This window comes from Carcharodon carcharias, chromosome 19 (genome assembly GCF_017639515.1).
Source record: "Carcharodon carcharias isolate sCarCar2 chromosome 19, sCarCar2.pri, whole genome shotgun sequence".
NCBI lineage: Eukaryota > Metazoa > Chordata > Chondrichthyes > Lamniformes > Lamnidae > Carcharodon > Carcharodon carcharias.
In genome coordinates this window covers 85,097,132-85,112,158 of record NC_054485.1, presented here as the reverse complement: position 1 = coordinate 85,112,158, position 15,027 = coordinate 85,097,132, and the positions used below count along the sequence as shown (strand labels likewise).

General features: G+C 48.4%; 1 protein-coding gene across 3 annotated transcripts in view; it reads right to left on the bottom strand.

Annotated features, from left to right (window-relative positions):
- The window catches only part of LOC121291462 (collagen alpha-1(V) chain-like), a 339,607-nt gene that overhangs the window by 41,070 nt on the left and 283,510 nt on the right, over nt 1–15,027 (bottom strand). For all 3 annotated transcript variants that reach the window (XM_041212673.1, XM_041212674.1, XM_041212675.1), the window contains 8 exons: nt 13,239–13,292; nt 9,707–9,814; nt 7,449–7,502; nt 7,296–7,349; nt 7,125–7,178; nt 2,402–2,455; nt 1,360–1,467; nt 818–871 (listed from right to left, as the gene is read on the bottom strand). In XM_041212673.1, coding sequence (XP_041068607.1) covers nt 818–871; nt 1,360–1,467; nt 2,402–2,455; nt 7,125–7,178; nt 7,296–7,349; nt 7,449–7,502; nt 9,707–9,814; nt 13,239–13,292 — 540 coding nt within the window. The remainder of the gene's footprint in view (nt 1–817; nt 872–1,359; nt 1,468–2,401; nt 2,456–7,124; nt 7,179–7,295; nt 7,350–7,448; nt 7,503–9,706; nt 9,815–13,238; nt 13,293–15,027) is intronic.

Here is a 15,027-nt window from a genome sequence, read left to right as displayed (position 1 = left end):
GCAAGGCCAGAATTTGATGCCCATCCCTAATTGCCCTTGAACTGAGTGGCTTGCTAGGCCATTTCAGAGGGCAGTTAAGAGTCATCGCCATTGCTGTGGGTCTGGAGTGACATGTAGGCCAGACCGAGTAAGGACGGCAGATTTCCTTCCCTAAAGGGCGTTAGTGAACCAGATGGGTTTTGACGACAATCGACAATGGTTTCATGGTCGCCATGACTGAAACTGGCTTTCACATTCAGAATTCATTAATCAAATTTAAAGGGATTTGAATCCATGCCCCCCGTAGCCCACCAAAACCCCAGAACATCAGCCTGAGTCTCTGAAGTCTGTGGATTGCAGCAGAAAGGGAAAATTGGAACATATGCGAATTCCACAGGCATTGGGGAAATAACAGGCCCAGAGCAGAGGGTGGCGCAAAGAGTTTTGTTTCTACATAGGAAGGATGCAGGAAGGAGGAAGACTTGCAAGTTCCCCTCCAAGTCACTCACCATCCTGACTTGGAACTATATCGCCGCCATTCCTTCACTGTCACCGGGTCAAAATCCTGGAACTTCCTCCCTAACTGCATGTTGGGTGCACCTACACTGCATGGACTGCAGTGGTCAAGAAAACTCAAGGTAAACACCAAGCTTATTGAGGGCAATTCCTGAGGGCAATTAGAGTTGGGCAATAAATGCTGGCCTTGCCAGCAACACCCACAATGGGGAAAAGAAATGGGACAGGAGGAATGAGAGAGCGAAGTTCAGGCAAACTTTCTTCACATTTTTAATTAAACGATAGCGATGACGAGCAGTTCGCAAAGCCTGTTCACACTTACACGTGGTCCAGGTTCACCTCCAGGGCCAGGGTCACCGGGGAAACCAACAGGACCCTACGGAGAGAAAAGAGGTGGAATAAATAAGAGGTGAGGAAACTAGCAGCATCGAGCAGTCTTACACAACTTGTGAAAGTACATCCCATTTGTCAGGGCTGGAGTCGAATGCAAAGTTTGAGGGTGAAACATCTGACCCGCCTACGCCTGGTTCCCACCACTGGCTTTTGTAGGAGTGCAATCTTTGAGTCAATGCTGTACGCAGAGAGGCTCATTACAATTCCTAACAAGGGCACATTTCACCTGAAACTTTTAACCCTCTTTTCCTTCTCTCTGCGGACGGCGCTGAGCGTTTCCAGCCTTCCCACTTTTCCATCACAGTTGAGGCCCTTGCCTCAGGCTGGCATGCGGAATGAAGAACCAGAGCCAGCTCCTTTCCCAGGGGTAAATGGGATAAGCCTCACGGCTCTCCAAAAGTTTAACGCTTCATAGGAGTTATGGAAAGAGATTGAAAATCCAGCCGTCAGGCAGGTTTGCAGCCTACTTACAGGATTGCCCTTGGGTCCATCGTCGCCAGTGGGCCCTTTGGTGCCTGGAGGCCCAGCTTCTCCCGGTTGTCCAGATTCTCCTTTTTCTCCTCTTTCGCCTTTTGGACCCTGTTGTTTTTTAAAAAAAAAATGTATGAAAACAGGCAGGTTATTGTCTTCTCGCTAAAGCCATGCTCATTTCTCTTTGAGGTTCACTCCATCTGTTTTTCTCTCCACTCCTCCCTCCCAGGGACACGCCCTCTCTCGCTGCGCCGGGGTTCCCGTCACTCGCCCGGACACGGAGAGGCTGCCCAGGCTCGATCTGGGTTCCCCGCCCAGCTTCCGCTCTCCAGCAATATTCCCTGGTTGCCCCAGAGATTGGAGGTGGTGGGGGGGGGGGGGAGGAGAGGTGGGGGGTGTGGTTTGGGGGCCAGCCAGGATGGGCATCCGCTCTATTTGGTATTGAGCAAGAAAAACGGTGAGTCGACATGGAAGGGGGAAAAAAAAATGTCCCAAGTCCCTTCACAGAGGCGCTATCAGGTGAAAATGTGTCACCAAGCAAAGGAGCAGCTATTAGGCAGGGCAATTAGGTCAAAGAGGCGGGTTTTTTGAAAAAAGAATCTTGGGGGAGGAGAGATGGGGGCTGGAAGGGACTGGGGAGGGGATTCCAGGGCATGGGGACCAAGGCAGCTGAAAGCACAGCCACAATGGCGGGGCAGAGATGGGGGCACTGCAGGGAATGGATTTATGGCTGACATTTCAAACCACTACCTTGGATTGGATCTGCGGTTAATCAGCCCAGAATGAGCCGAGAAGCATGGCGTATTCAGCCAACGCACTGCAAGGAAACAGACCGTTGCTGCGGGTGCTCCTTACACGGCAAACATTTAGTAGAGGAATAGTACCACCCTCTGTGTCATTTAGAAAGTCCTCCCCTCCACATTGCCACATGCTCAACTCGCTGCCAGTTGACCAGGTTCTAGATTTATTTCTTAGCCCTTCCAATGTCCCTCTGGGCTGAAAGGTTGTGACACCCTGAAAGGTTCCCCAACAGAGTACATACCTTGCGTCCCGGAAGGCCTTGGATTCCTGGAGCACCGGATTCTCCAGCTTCACCCTGAAAGGAAGACAGCATTTATTGTAAGGACCAAACTGAATGGCAATTGCAGCAGCTCAATAAACATTCTTGATCCCTCAACATCAGTTTACAATGGACCCACAACCCAGAAAGCCAGACAGTGAAGGATAGAACTGGAGCCAATCTTTTCAGGCTTTTGTGAGCGTTTATTTACAGAGATGCACATTATAAGCATGCATCCTAATCCAACCGCCACAAGTTTCACTCTGTTCCTACTTATAGGCGCTCAAGTGAATCTCTAGTTAATGTTTACAATTAAGTACAATTAATATACAATTAACACATCCAGCCCCATGTTTGTCACAGAGTTATAAAATATAAGAGTAAATGTCAAAATTATTAAAATATACATTCTTGTTAGAATGCGAATTTATCTCTTTTGTATTTCTAAGTTTTTACTGGTCTTCTAGCTATCGAGCATCACGTGCAGTCTCTTTGGTTTACTGATTGTTTAACTCACTGCATGCTCTTCAAATCAAATTATAATATCCTCCTAGTCACAGTCACTCCGAGGACTTCTAAACCAGGCCCATTCTCACCTCATTTAATCTGTAGGCTTTGAAAACCCAAGTTTAGCATTGCCTACCCATCATCTCTTAAATTCACTTCTACCTTATTCCCAATCTTGTCCCTTCACTTTAGATTCCCCAATATATCAAGACAGGCAGCAAGCGACTCCCAGTGTCTCTTGATAACTGAACAGCTGACTCCCCTTGGCCTGGATTTTACATGCCCCTACCAGCGGGTTTTTAGGTGGGGCGAGCCCACCCCAACCTCTCAGCAATTTCAAGCCAGGGTGGGCAAGGCCTTGGATGGGCTGCCCGCTCTTGCCCCAATTGAGGCCCCTTAAGTGGCCACCAAGCCTCATTTTTTTTAGGTTGGCGGGAGGATTTTCTGGGTATGGGGGAAGCCTGAAAGTGATTGGGTTTAGGCCTTGGGTGGGAAGAGGCATGTGGTGTCTCCATCAAAAGCCCTCTACTAACTCTGGGCACTCCCCACCTGCCACTTGCACTTAAGGTCCGGTGGCCGCCGAACCTCCCTCCCTCCCCCCAAGTCTCGCCTCCATCACCCCAATCACCCACTATCTACAGCCCCAGGTCTTCCCTACCCTTCCTGCCCTAAGACCCTGAAAGCTAACCTTTCCTTCCATCCCTGGGATTTAGGCTCTGTCGTCTTCATCTTCTGTCCACTGCAGCTCCTGTCGTTGCAGGGATGAGAGAGCTGCTGGCCAATCTGATTGGTTGGTAGTTGTCTAAGGTGGAGTCTTCCTCCCGAGTGAGGGGTGAGCATCTTGCCCGCTGCCAACTGATGCTCGGTGGAGCGAGAAATGCCAGGCAGGGAACACTTTCCCACCAACTCTTCGGAAAGCGGGATGGGAAACCCTGCCATCTGAATTATCCTGACCCATGACCCAGTATTGTTGCAAATTAGCATCGCCTTCCTGATATTAACTGGGTACATCGATCGCACATGGGCAGGCCATTCGGCCTAACTGGTGTTAACCAGTTAACGAGCCTCCTTCTAACCTCCCTCAACTCATCCTATCAGCATATCTTTCTATTCTCTCGTCCTTCCCTTCAAACATATCTATCTGATTCACCTCAAGCACTCCCTTGTACTAGCACAGCCCACCTTCTCCCCACTCGTTGCGTAAAGAATTTCCTTCCAGTTTGGATTCGTTGGTGGCACTTGTATATCTATGAGCCCTACTATTGGTCTATGTCTACTATGTCTATCAATCAAAACCCTTCATAATCTTAAAGAGCACAAGAAATAGGAGCAGGAGTAGACCATAAGGCCCCTTGAGCCTGCTCGCCAATCAATATGATCATGGTTGATTCTTAACCTCAACTCACCTGACCCGTCCCCTCCCCAAATCCCTTGATTCCTTTCCAGTCTGAAAAATCTATTGAATTCAGTTTTAAAAATGCTCCTTAACTCAGCCTTCATAGTCCGATAGGATGAAGGTTTGAGAAGATCAGCAAACTTCCGAGTGAAGACATTTTTCGTCACTCTTCTACATGGTTGACCACTTACCCTCAGACCGTGACCCCTAGTTGTAGACCCTCCAGCCAGGGAGAAGAACCTTGACCTCTACCCTGTCAAGCCCGTCGAAGAATTTTATATTTCAATGAGATAACCTCTCATTCTTCTAAAAACTCCAGAAACATAGGCCCATTCTACACAATCTCTCCCTGTAGGGCAACCCTCTGATCCCAAGAACCAATCTAGTGAACCTTTATTGAGCCCCGTCTAAGGTAAGCAGACCGAAGCTGCTCACGGTGTTCCAGGTGTGGCCTCATCAAAGCTCGATACAATTGCAGCAAGACTTCCTTATTCTTGGACTTCAATCCCCTTGCAATAAAGACCCATGTGTTGCTTGCCTTCCTCATTGTTGCCTCTCCCTGTATGTTAACTTTCTGTGCTTTGTGTGCAAGGACATCCAAATCCCTTTGAACGTTAAAACTTGCTAGTCGTTTGAAAAAAAAAATCTGCCTTTCCATTCTTCCTGCCAAATTTAACTGTTTCACATTTCCCCAGATGATACTCCATCTGCCACTGTGCTGCCTACTCACCTCACCCATCCATGTTCCTTTGAAGCCTCCTCACAGCTTAATTTCCGATTTAACTTTGTACCGTCAGCAAACTTGGATATTTTACATTCAGTCCTTTCATCTAAGTCATTCATCATGATGTGCAGTTATGATATTATAAAGTTTTTTAAAAAACTGTTCTGAAGGTTACATTTTTAAAGCTTGGACTGAGTTTAAAGACTGTTTTCAAAATGGCTCCAAGCTACCAGACAGAACTGGGTCTCCCCTTCTGAGAGGTCAAAAGGCCACCCTTAATTTAATTATGATTCACTGTAGTCTTGTCCAGGAGATAGCAATATTTTTGTTGATACCTCATTGTAAAAATGTAAACTGCGTCTTGGTCAGGACAAAAGCTAAGAACCCTAGGTGGGAGAAAGGATGTTTGAAGTGTCAATGCCTTATTTGGAAGATTATCTGGCATTCTTGTACAGGTCACATGGTAACAATGGCCATCTTGTCTTGCCTGTCGAGAATAATACAAAATGGCAGCAAGCTACCTGGACACAGATCCATGTGTGCAATTTTAGTATCCTTATTTGACAAAAATATATAATTGCATTAGAAGTAGTTTAAAGAAGTTTCACTCAACTCATTCTTGGAATGAAGCACTTATCTTGTGAAGGAAGGCTGAAAAGGTTGGGTCTGTACTCATTGGAGTTTAGAAGAATGAGAGGTGATCTTATTGAAACATTTAAGATCCTGAGGGGATTTGATAGGGGGATATTGGGAGGATGTTTCCACTTGTGGGACAGACTAGAACCAGGGGACACGGTTTAAAGTAAGAGGTCTACCGTTTAAGATGGAGATGAGGAAGAATTTTTTCTCTCAAAGGCCTATTAGTCTGTGGAATTCTCTTCCCCAGAAAGCAGTGGAGGCTGGATCATTGAATTTAATCAAGACTGAGTTAGACAGATTTTTGATACATCAGGGGAGTTATGGGTTATAGGGAGAAGACAACAAAATGGAGTTGAGACCACAACCAGATCAGCCATGATCTAATTGAATGATGGAGTAGGCTCGCGGGATTGAATGTCCCAATCCTGTTTCTAAGCCCTGTGTTCCTATATCTTAGAGATTCGTCCTGAACCTAAAGCTTCTGCAAGCTTCACCCCAAGGAGAGACAGACAAAGGCATCTGAAAATGGCTGCTGGTGTGCTGTAAAGTAACATGGCAGCTAAAAGTGCCATGCCCGCAGAACAGAAGTAAGGAACCTTCTCTCCTCCCTGTAAACTTGACTTCTACTGACTAAACTCAGCTGTTAAGGCAACCTCTGGCAATTCAACAGTGGATACCATCGCAGCTGCAGAGACAACTCTGCAACCTCAAAATTTTCACTTCAGACAACGCAACATATCGCCTTCAAAGGTACCAGGCCTGCACCGAATATGGCCTGAGCTGTTCCAATTTTCATAAGATTTTTTAAAAAATCTCCCTGTCACTAAGCTTCGTGTGTGCATTTGTGTTCGTAACTTCGGGCAAGATTTTCCAGCCCCACTCGCTGCTGGGATCGTCCAGACCCGCTGAAAGTCAATGGGCTTTTGGCTGTTCCGCTGCATTCCCCATGGCGGGTCCCAGCATGGAGCGACCGGAAAATCCTGGCCTTTATCTTTCCTTAAGTAACTCTCAGAGTAATAGCGTGAAATAAATCAACCTTCACTTTTTAAGTGCAAAAAGCTTTGCTGCTGGGTTACTTTAAATTGAATGTCCCAGTCCAAAGATAAAATTTACACACTCACATACAAGTACATTGTCCATTGACTTTGGAAACACCATCCATTAAATTGTCCATGGCACATTAATGTAGATTAGAATTTGCTGCAACTTTATCACTGACCCCGCTAACAGTCTCCCAACCGGAAAATGATTCGTTACCTGATTCCTACTCTGTTTTCCGTCTTTCAGCTAATCCTCACCCTGTGCCAACTCTATGTGCCCTAAGCCACGTAGGACGCAGCCAAATGGCCTCTACCAGGTCACCTCTCAGCTCAGTCTAGGGCAAAACTGAAAAAGTTATCACCTTCCTCCACCGAGCGGGGGCTTTCCCAGCAGCTTACCTTTTCGCCGATGGAGCCTGGGTTGCCGATGCCTCCGGGGGGACCTTGGGGACCCTGGGGGGGGGCAAAAAAAACCAAAACACACAGGTCAAGGACGTGAGGTCAGAGGTGAGTACGGTCAATGGTCAGTAAATCGTGCTTTCAGATTCTGATAAATGAAGCTGAACTTACATCTGCCCCATTTGGACCAGCGGGGCCTGTTGGACCGGGAGGGCCGGGCGGACCCTGTGAAGAGAAAGGCAAAGAGACTTTTAACACTTAGAACATTGCAAGGCGGAAGTTAACAGGAGAGCTTGTGAGAGAGAGACCAAGACTGAAACTCACCATTGGACCAACATCTCCAGTTTCTCCCTTCGTTCCAGAAGGTCCGGGCATTCCCTGCAATAAAAAACAACAAAAATCAGCTCCTCACCATAGAGTCTCAGCTATACAGTGCATTGTTTTTTTTATTCATTTACGGGATATGGGGGTCACTGGCTGGGCCAGCATTTATTGCCTATCCCTAGTTGCCCTTGAGAAGCTGGTGGTGAGCTGCCTTCTTGAGCCGCTTCAGTCCATGTGGTGTGGGTACACCCACAGTGCTGTTAGGGAGGGAATTCCAGGATTTTGATCCAGCGACAGTGAAGGAATAGCGATATATTTCCAAGTCAGGATGGTGAGTGGCTTGGAGGGGAACTTGCAGGTGGTGGTGTTCCCATGTATCTGCTGCCCTTGCCCTTCTAGATGGTAGTGGTTGTGGGTTTGGAAGGTGCTGCCGAAGGAGCCTTGGTGAATTCCGGCAGTGCATCTTGAGGATGGTACACACTGCTGCTATTGTGCATCACTGAACTTATGATGGAAGGAAGGTCATTGATGAAGCAGCTGAAGGTGGTTGTGCCTTGGACAGTACCCTGAGGAGCTGTATATATCGAATACACTGCAGCACAGAGTGGCATAGTGTGGGGGAGGGGATTGTAATGGAACAGAATGCAGAGCCGGAGCATTGTAGGGATCAGAGTACAAGGGAGAGAATCGTAAGCAGGGAGAGTGTGGAAGTCACAGCTGGAGCATTGGGTCCAGTCTGGGTGCTGCACTTTAGGGAAGGTGTGAAGGCATTGGTAAGGGTGCTGAAAAGATTCACGAGAATTGTTCCAGGAATGAGGAACATCAGTTATGTAAATAGATTGGAAACGTTGGGACTATTTTCCTTGGAGAAGAGAAGGTTGAAAGGAGTTATTCAAAATTATGAGGGGGTCAGGACAGAGTAGATAGAGAGGAACTATTCCCACTGGTGGAAGGATTGAGAACCAGAGGTCATCAATTTGAGGTGATTGCAAAAGAAGCAATGGAGACACAAGGAAAAACTTTTTCACACAGCGAGTGGTTAGGATCTAGAATGTGCTGCCTGAGAGTTTGGAGGAGGCAGATTCAATGGAGGCATTCAAGGGGAAATTGTAGTATTATTGGAAAAGGAAGAATGTGCAGGGTTACGGGGAGAAGGCAGAAAAGGCGCCAAGTGAATTGTTCATTTGGAGAGCAGGTGCAGACATGATGGGCTGAATGGCCTCTTACTGTGCTGTAACTGTGGAAAGGGAGCGTAAGGGACCAGGGTGGTGGGAGGACATTGTAAGGTGAGGTAGCACTGTGAGAGGCATCATAAGGTGAGGTAGCACTGTAAGGAGCATCATAAGGTGTAGGTAGCACTGTGAGGGGCATCATAAGGTGTAGGTAGCACTGTGAGGGGCATCATAGGGCCTCATACCCGCACTGTGACCCATTGCCGCACAGAGTCCCCATTCCCCCAGTGACCCCATTCCCCCACTGTGTCCCATTCCCCCAGTGTCCCCATTCCCCCACTGTGCTCTCATTCACCACTGTGTCCCCATTCCCCCACTGTGCTCTCATTCCCCCAATGTGCCCTCATTCCCCAGTGTCCACATTCCCCCACTGTGCCCTCATTCCCCCACTGTGCCCTCATTCCCCCACTGTGTCCCCATTCCCCCATTGTGCCCTCATTCCCCCACTGTGCCCTCACTCCCCCACTGTGCCCTCATTCCCCCACTGTGTCCCCATTCCCCCAATGTGCTCTCATTCCCCACTGTGTCCCCATTCCCCCACTGTGTCCCCATTCCCCCACTGTGTCCCCATTCCCCCACTGTGTTCACATTCCCCCAATGTGCCCTCATTCCCCACTGTGTCCCCATTCCCCCACTGTGTCCCATTCCCCCAATGTGCCCTCATTCCCCACTGTGACCCCATTCCCCCACCGTGCTCTCATTCCCCACTGTGTCCCCATTCCCCCACCGTGCTCTCATTCCCCACTGTGTCCCCATTCCCCCACTGTGCCCACATTCCCCACTGTGCCCACATTCCCCACTGTGTCCACATTCCCCCACTGTGTCCCCATTCCCCCACTGTGTCCCCATTCCCCCAATGTGCCCTCATTCCCCACTGTGTCCCATTCCCCCACTGTGTCCCATTCCCCCACTGTGTCCCCATTCCCCCAATGTGCCCCCATTCCCCCACAGTGTCCCCATTCCCCCACAGTGTCCCCATTCCCCCACTGTTTCATTAACCCCCGCGGACCAGTTGCATTCACTGACCTGTAGACCGATTGGACCCGGAGACCCTGGGAAACCTCTGGGCCCTTCGTCGCCCTTCTGTCCAAAATGCCCCTGCTGACCTCTGGGTCCAGGCTCTCCATCGGCACCCTGAGGGGAGAGACGGAATCAGCAGTGAGGATCGGCACAGCAGCAGCTTCAGGCTGGAGGAGCCTTTCATACGAACATCCGAATTCGGAGCAGGAGTAGGCCATTCAGCCCCTCACGCCTCTTTTACCATTCACTAAGATTGTGACTGATCTGGTTGCGGTCTCAACTCTACTCTCCCACCTACTTCCAAACCGACCCCCCCGAACACCTTCGACTCCCTTGTTAGTCACGAATACATCTACCTCTGCCTTAAAAATACTCATTGACCCTGCCCCCATTGCTTTCTGGGGAACAGAGTTCCAAATATTCACGGCCCTCTGAGAGAAAAATAAGTTCTTCTCATCTCCGTCTTAAATGGGAGACCCCTGATTTTAAAACCGTGTGCCCTGGTTCCGGTCTCTCCCACAGGGGGAAACATCCTTTCAGCATCTCTCCTCAGGGTTTTGCATGTTTCAGTAAGGTCACCTCTCATTCTTCTAAACTCCAATGGACCTAGGCCCCAACCTGTCCAACCTTTCCGGGTAAGATAGCGCCCCCATCCCAGGGCCGGAATTTTACTGACCTGTCACAGCGGCGATCGGGCCGCAAAATGCGACGGGCCATTCTGAACGCCATTCACTTCGGCGGGACCGTAAGATCCCGCTGGCATGGAATTCCGCCCCAGTCAAGTGTCAGTCAAGCGAGCCCTCTTTCACGCCCGTCCACCCCATCCTATTCACAGTGGTTCTCCCGTCACCTCACCATTCCATTTGGGGCGAGGGGCGTGAATCTGTCGAGGCCCCTCTCCAGCCTCTCTCCCCCTCTTTCTCACCAAAGATCAGAGTTCCCCACCTTCCGCCAGGGCAGAAATTACCAAGATGGCGGCCGAGACTTGTCCCCATTTTCTTTCAATTTATTTTTTCGTGGGATTTGGGGCATCGCTGGCAAGGCCGGCGTTTGCTGCCCATTCCCTAAATTGCCCTTGAACTGAGTGGCACCATTTCAGGGGGGCAGTTAAGAGTCAACCACGTTGCTGTGGTTCTGCAGTCACATGTAGGCCAGAGCGGGTAAGGGTGGCAGATTTACCTCCCTAAAGGACATCGGTGACCCAGACGGGTATTTAACAGCAATCCCATAGTTTGGCGGTCCTTAACACTGAGGTTGGATTCTTAATTCCATATTTAACTGATTGAATTTAAATTCCACCAGCTGCCCACGGTGGGATTTGAAGCCTCGTGCCCAGAGAGTTAGTCTGGGCCTCGGGATTACTAGTCCAGTGACGTTACCACGACACCACCCTCACCCCCTGGAAATCCAGTCTCGAGGCCCTGTCCCACAATTGAGGGGTCACTTTAAGTCAGTTCCGATTATCTGGATCTGGCGAAGTGGGGGAGGGCAGTGGGGGAACAGACAAAATCCATGATTATATGTTTCTTTTCACTTGTTCGTGGGATATGCTGGGCCAGCATTTATTGCCCATCCCTCATTGCCCTTGAGAAGGTGATGGTGAGCTGCCTTCTTGAGCCGCTGCAGTCCATGTGGTGTAGGTACACTCACAGTGCTGTTAGGAAGGGAGTTCCAGGATTTTGACCCAGCGACGGTGAAGGAACGGCCAATATATTTCCAAGTCAGGGTGGTGAGTGACTTGGAGGCGGTGGCGTTCCCATGAGGACAGGATTATTCTCCCCATCCACCATCCAGGGTGAGGCGAATGCTCAACGGTGAATCTCCCTAAGTGGTGGTGTGGCAGCAATGACTAAGTCTTGCTACACTGGGAGCATATCAGAGCTTTCAACAAACCCTTCCTCATGTTTTTTTTTAAATGCTCAAAGTGGAACTCTAGTTGGGGGAGGAAGATTTAATATTAATCTAAATAACTGGGCAGGAGTTCCATGGGATCAGGAGGGGTTGTGGGGTGAATGGGGGGAATTGATGTGTTTACACCCCGCCCGATATTGGAGATTTCCCTGCAGAGTAAAATCCGGGGTGGGGTAGAGCTAGTGTTGCCCCAACACCAAGCTCCATCAGTTTCCCCATGGGTGCCTTAGGTTAAAATTTCCCCTTGTGCTTGTGATCTTTTTATTCTGACCTCACCACGTTTCATCTCCCTGTTTGATTTTTATCAACCACTGATCATTTGCCGCAGGGTTAACACAGGACACGCGGCACAGAAACAGGCCATTCGGCCCACCCAGACCATGTTGGCGTTTCATGTACCCCCCCCTCCCCCCGAGCCTCCTCCCATCTTTCCTCACCGAGATCCATCATTGCAAGCCCTCTATTCCCTTGCCCCTCGTTGGCTCCACTTTTTTTGTTTGAAACTACAAAAATAAAAGCGGAAAAACGTTCGAGGCTTGTAAATCATCACTTAAAAAAAGAACTGTTTCAACGATCTGCACGTGTCTGACACACGTACAGCAAGTCTCTACGGGGCGCTGGGGCAATCATGTAGAGTTACTCCATCCGATACAAGGACATTGAGAGCCTCTAGGCTCGGCTATTCCAATGCGCTCCTGGCTGGTTGCCCGCCGTAAACAGGAGGTCATCCAAAGACCTGCTGCCTGTTTCTTAACTCGCACTAAATCTCCTATAACCCATGTGCTCGCTGACCTGCCTTGATACTCAATCGAGCAAGAGCTCGATTTTAAAATTCTCAGCCTTGTTTCCAAATCCCTCTGTGGCCTTGCCATGCCTCCCCATCTCCGTGATCTCCTCCATCCCCACAACCCTCCCAGATTTCTGCACTCCTCTAATTCTGGCCTTCTCAGCAGCGCCCCCCCCCCCCCCCCCCCCCCCCCCCCCCCCAACCCCACACCGCCACCTTCCCCACCCCCCCCAACTCACCCTCCCCCGATTTGAATCTTTGCACCACTTGCCCGGGCCCTGAGGACCCCTCTCGAAACCCCTCCGCCCCTTCACCTCCCACTCCTCAAGGCCAACCTCCTTGGTCAAACTTTTGGTCAATTGCCCTAATACCTCCGTACGTACCTTCATAACATTCCTGTGAGTGCCTTGGGATGTGTTATTAAAAGTGCCATATACACATGTAATTGTTGTCACAATCTGTTAAATACCCTGTTGTTCAGGACCATTCTATCAGCACCACAGGACATCCCAAAGCACTTTACAGCCACTGAAGTGAGCATTGAAGAGTAGTCACGACGGAAACACCTCAGCTAATGTCTACACAGCAAGCTCCCCCAAACAGTGAAGGGCAGTTAATTTTCTTTTCTAGTGATGTTGGTTGAGGGGGAAATATTGGCCCAGACACCAAGGGAGAACTAACCCAGCTCTTCTTCAAAACGGCAGCACGGGATCTTTAACGCCCATGACCTCCCAGCCCAGGGGGCAAGAGCACTACCCGCAGCAAGTGGCGACAGTCGTTCTGGTGTGCAAGTGAAAGGCCCGGAAAGATCGCCAGCTCCCAATAACAGCAGCTACTTACAGCAGGACCTGGCTGGCCAACGGGACCGATGGGGCCTGGAGGACCGGGTGGACCCTGAAGCAAGATAAAAACACAGCCACAACCGTTACAAATCCAATGTAAGAAAATGACCAAAGACAGGTCATTAAAGCCAAGAAATTATTTATCACCTACGGTTAAACAACAGCGAAACATTTTGTGCAACTCTGTAAATCTATATTTTAACTTTACCGTATTTTTCATACTATTGTTGTAGGCTTATGGTTGTGAGCGTGGATGGTTCTGTCTGTGGGACTGATTTAATTAGACTGGGGACTCTGAAATAAATTATCAAAAAGAGAAAGGGTGTGAATGAAATGTGCTTTTTTAGGTAAGTGAAGGGTTTGTTTGATTTTCAAAGGGATGGTGTAATGTTTACAACTAACAATATTAGTGAGGCAAAGCGATACATTTATTTTTCCCCAGAAGCGCTGACCACAATGGTGACATGAAAGGTTTTTATATTATGGGGAAGATAGATTTTCAGAGACATGTTGAACAATGGCATTTTACACATTGAAGAGGGAGAAACATATATAAAGAAGGATGGAAGGCTATGTGGGCGCAGCTGTGGAAAATCTTGAAAGGTGCACCTTGTGACACAGATTCGGAAGAAGCTCTAGCCACTCGGAAGAAATGCTGCTCAAGTAACTAAAATTGTGTTAAAAGTCTTTGGAATTCCACTGTCGAGTGGCTGCTGTAGTAACCTTGCTGGATTGCCTATTTAAATTTAAAATCTATTTTGGGCTATTGCCTTAAAGGGGGTGTGTAGTTGGGAGTCAGGTTAATTACGAATTTTGGGATTTGTTATAATATCAAGTAACTGTAGTCTTATGCATGTGTTTGAGTCATTTTTTGTTAAAAAGTTATTTAATTTAATTTTTAAAATCTCTAAACTTGTTAACGGACTCATTACTTATGATTTCAGGGCACAAATCTTCTCACAATAAATACAAATTGTAAAACTGCTGTGATGGCATGGCCAAGTTTCCCTTGTGGATTTGGTCCACCTGGCACACATCATAACAAAATTATCATTGACTTAATTCAGTAGCCATGACTGTTAAAAGCTCTAAATTGTAACTGAGCCAGAGATGGAGTGGAGAACATGAACAATGCTAAATGACATTTATTACTTATTAAGTATCAGCCGTCAGATTATGTTTTGCTCTCCATTTTCTGGCCTGCTCTGCTGAAGGGACAGCCTCCTCACTCAGCATGTCCCACAGAGGCAAGCTATCCTCTGGTATCTTCCCCAACGGTCACTGTTTATATGTGCTCCTTGGCGGAAAGGCTCAGAAATTCTACAAAACCTGTAGTCTCAAAGGCCAAGCAATTCCGTGGAGCATTGACCCATAGATTTTACAGAACCTAAGCACCATGGTATATTTAGGGCCTAGAGGTCCCTAAATTTCATGGAGCTAGACGTTGAGGCCTTTAAATCCAAGGAGTTTACACAACAAGGCCCATAAATTTGACAGGGTTAGACAACAAGGCCCATAAATTTGACAGGGTTAGACAACAAGGCCCATAAATTTGACAGGGTTAGACAACGAGGCCCATAAATTTGACAGGGTTAGACAACAAGGCCCATAGCTTTCACAGGGCCTAGAAAACAAGGAGCCTATTTCATGGAGCTGAGACACCAAGACGTAGAAATTCCACAGAGCATAGGGAAAAAGGCCCAGAAATTCTATGAAGCTTAGACAACAAGGAAATTCCACGGAGCCTGGGCAACAAGGCCAGAAATTCCACTGGGTCTAGTCACCAA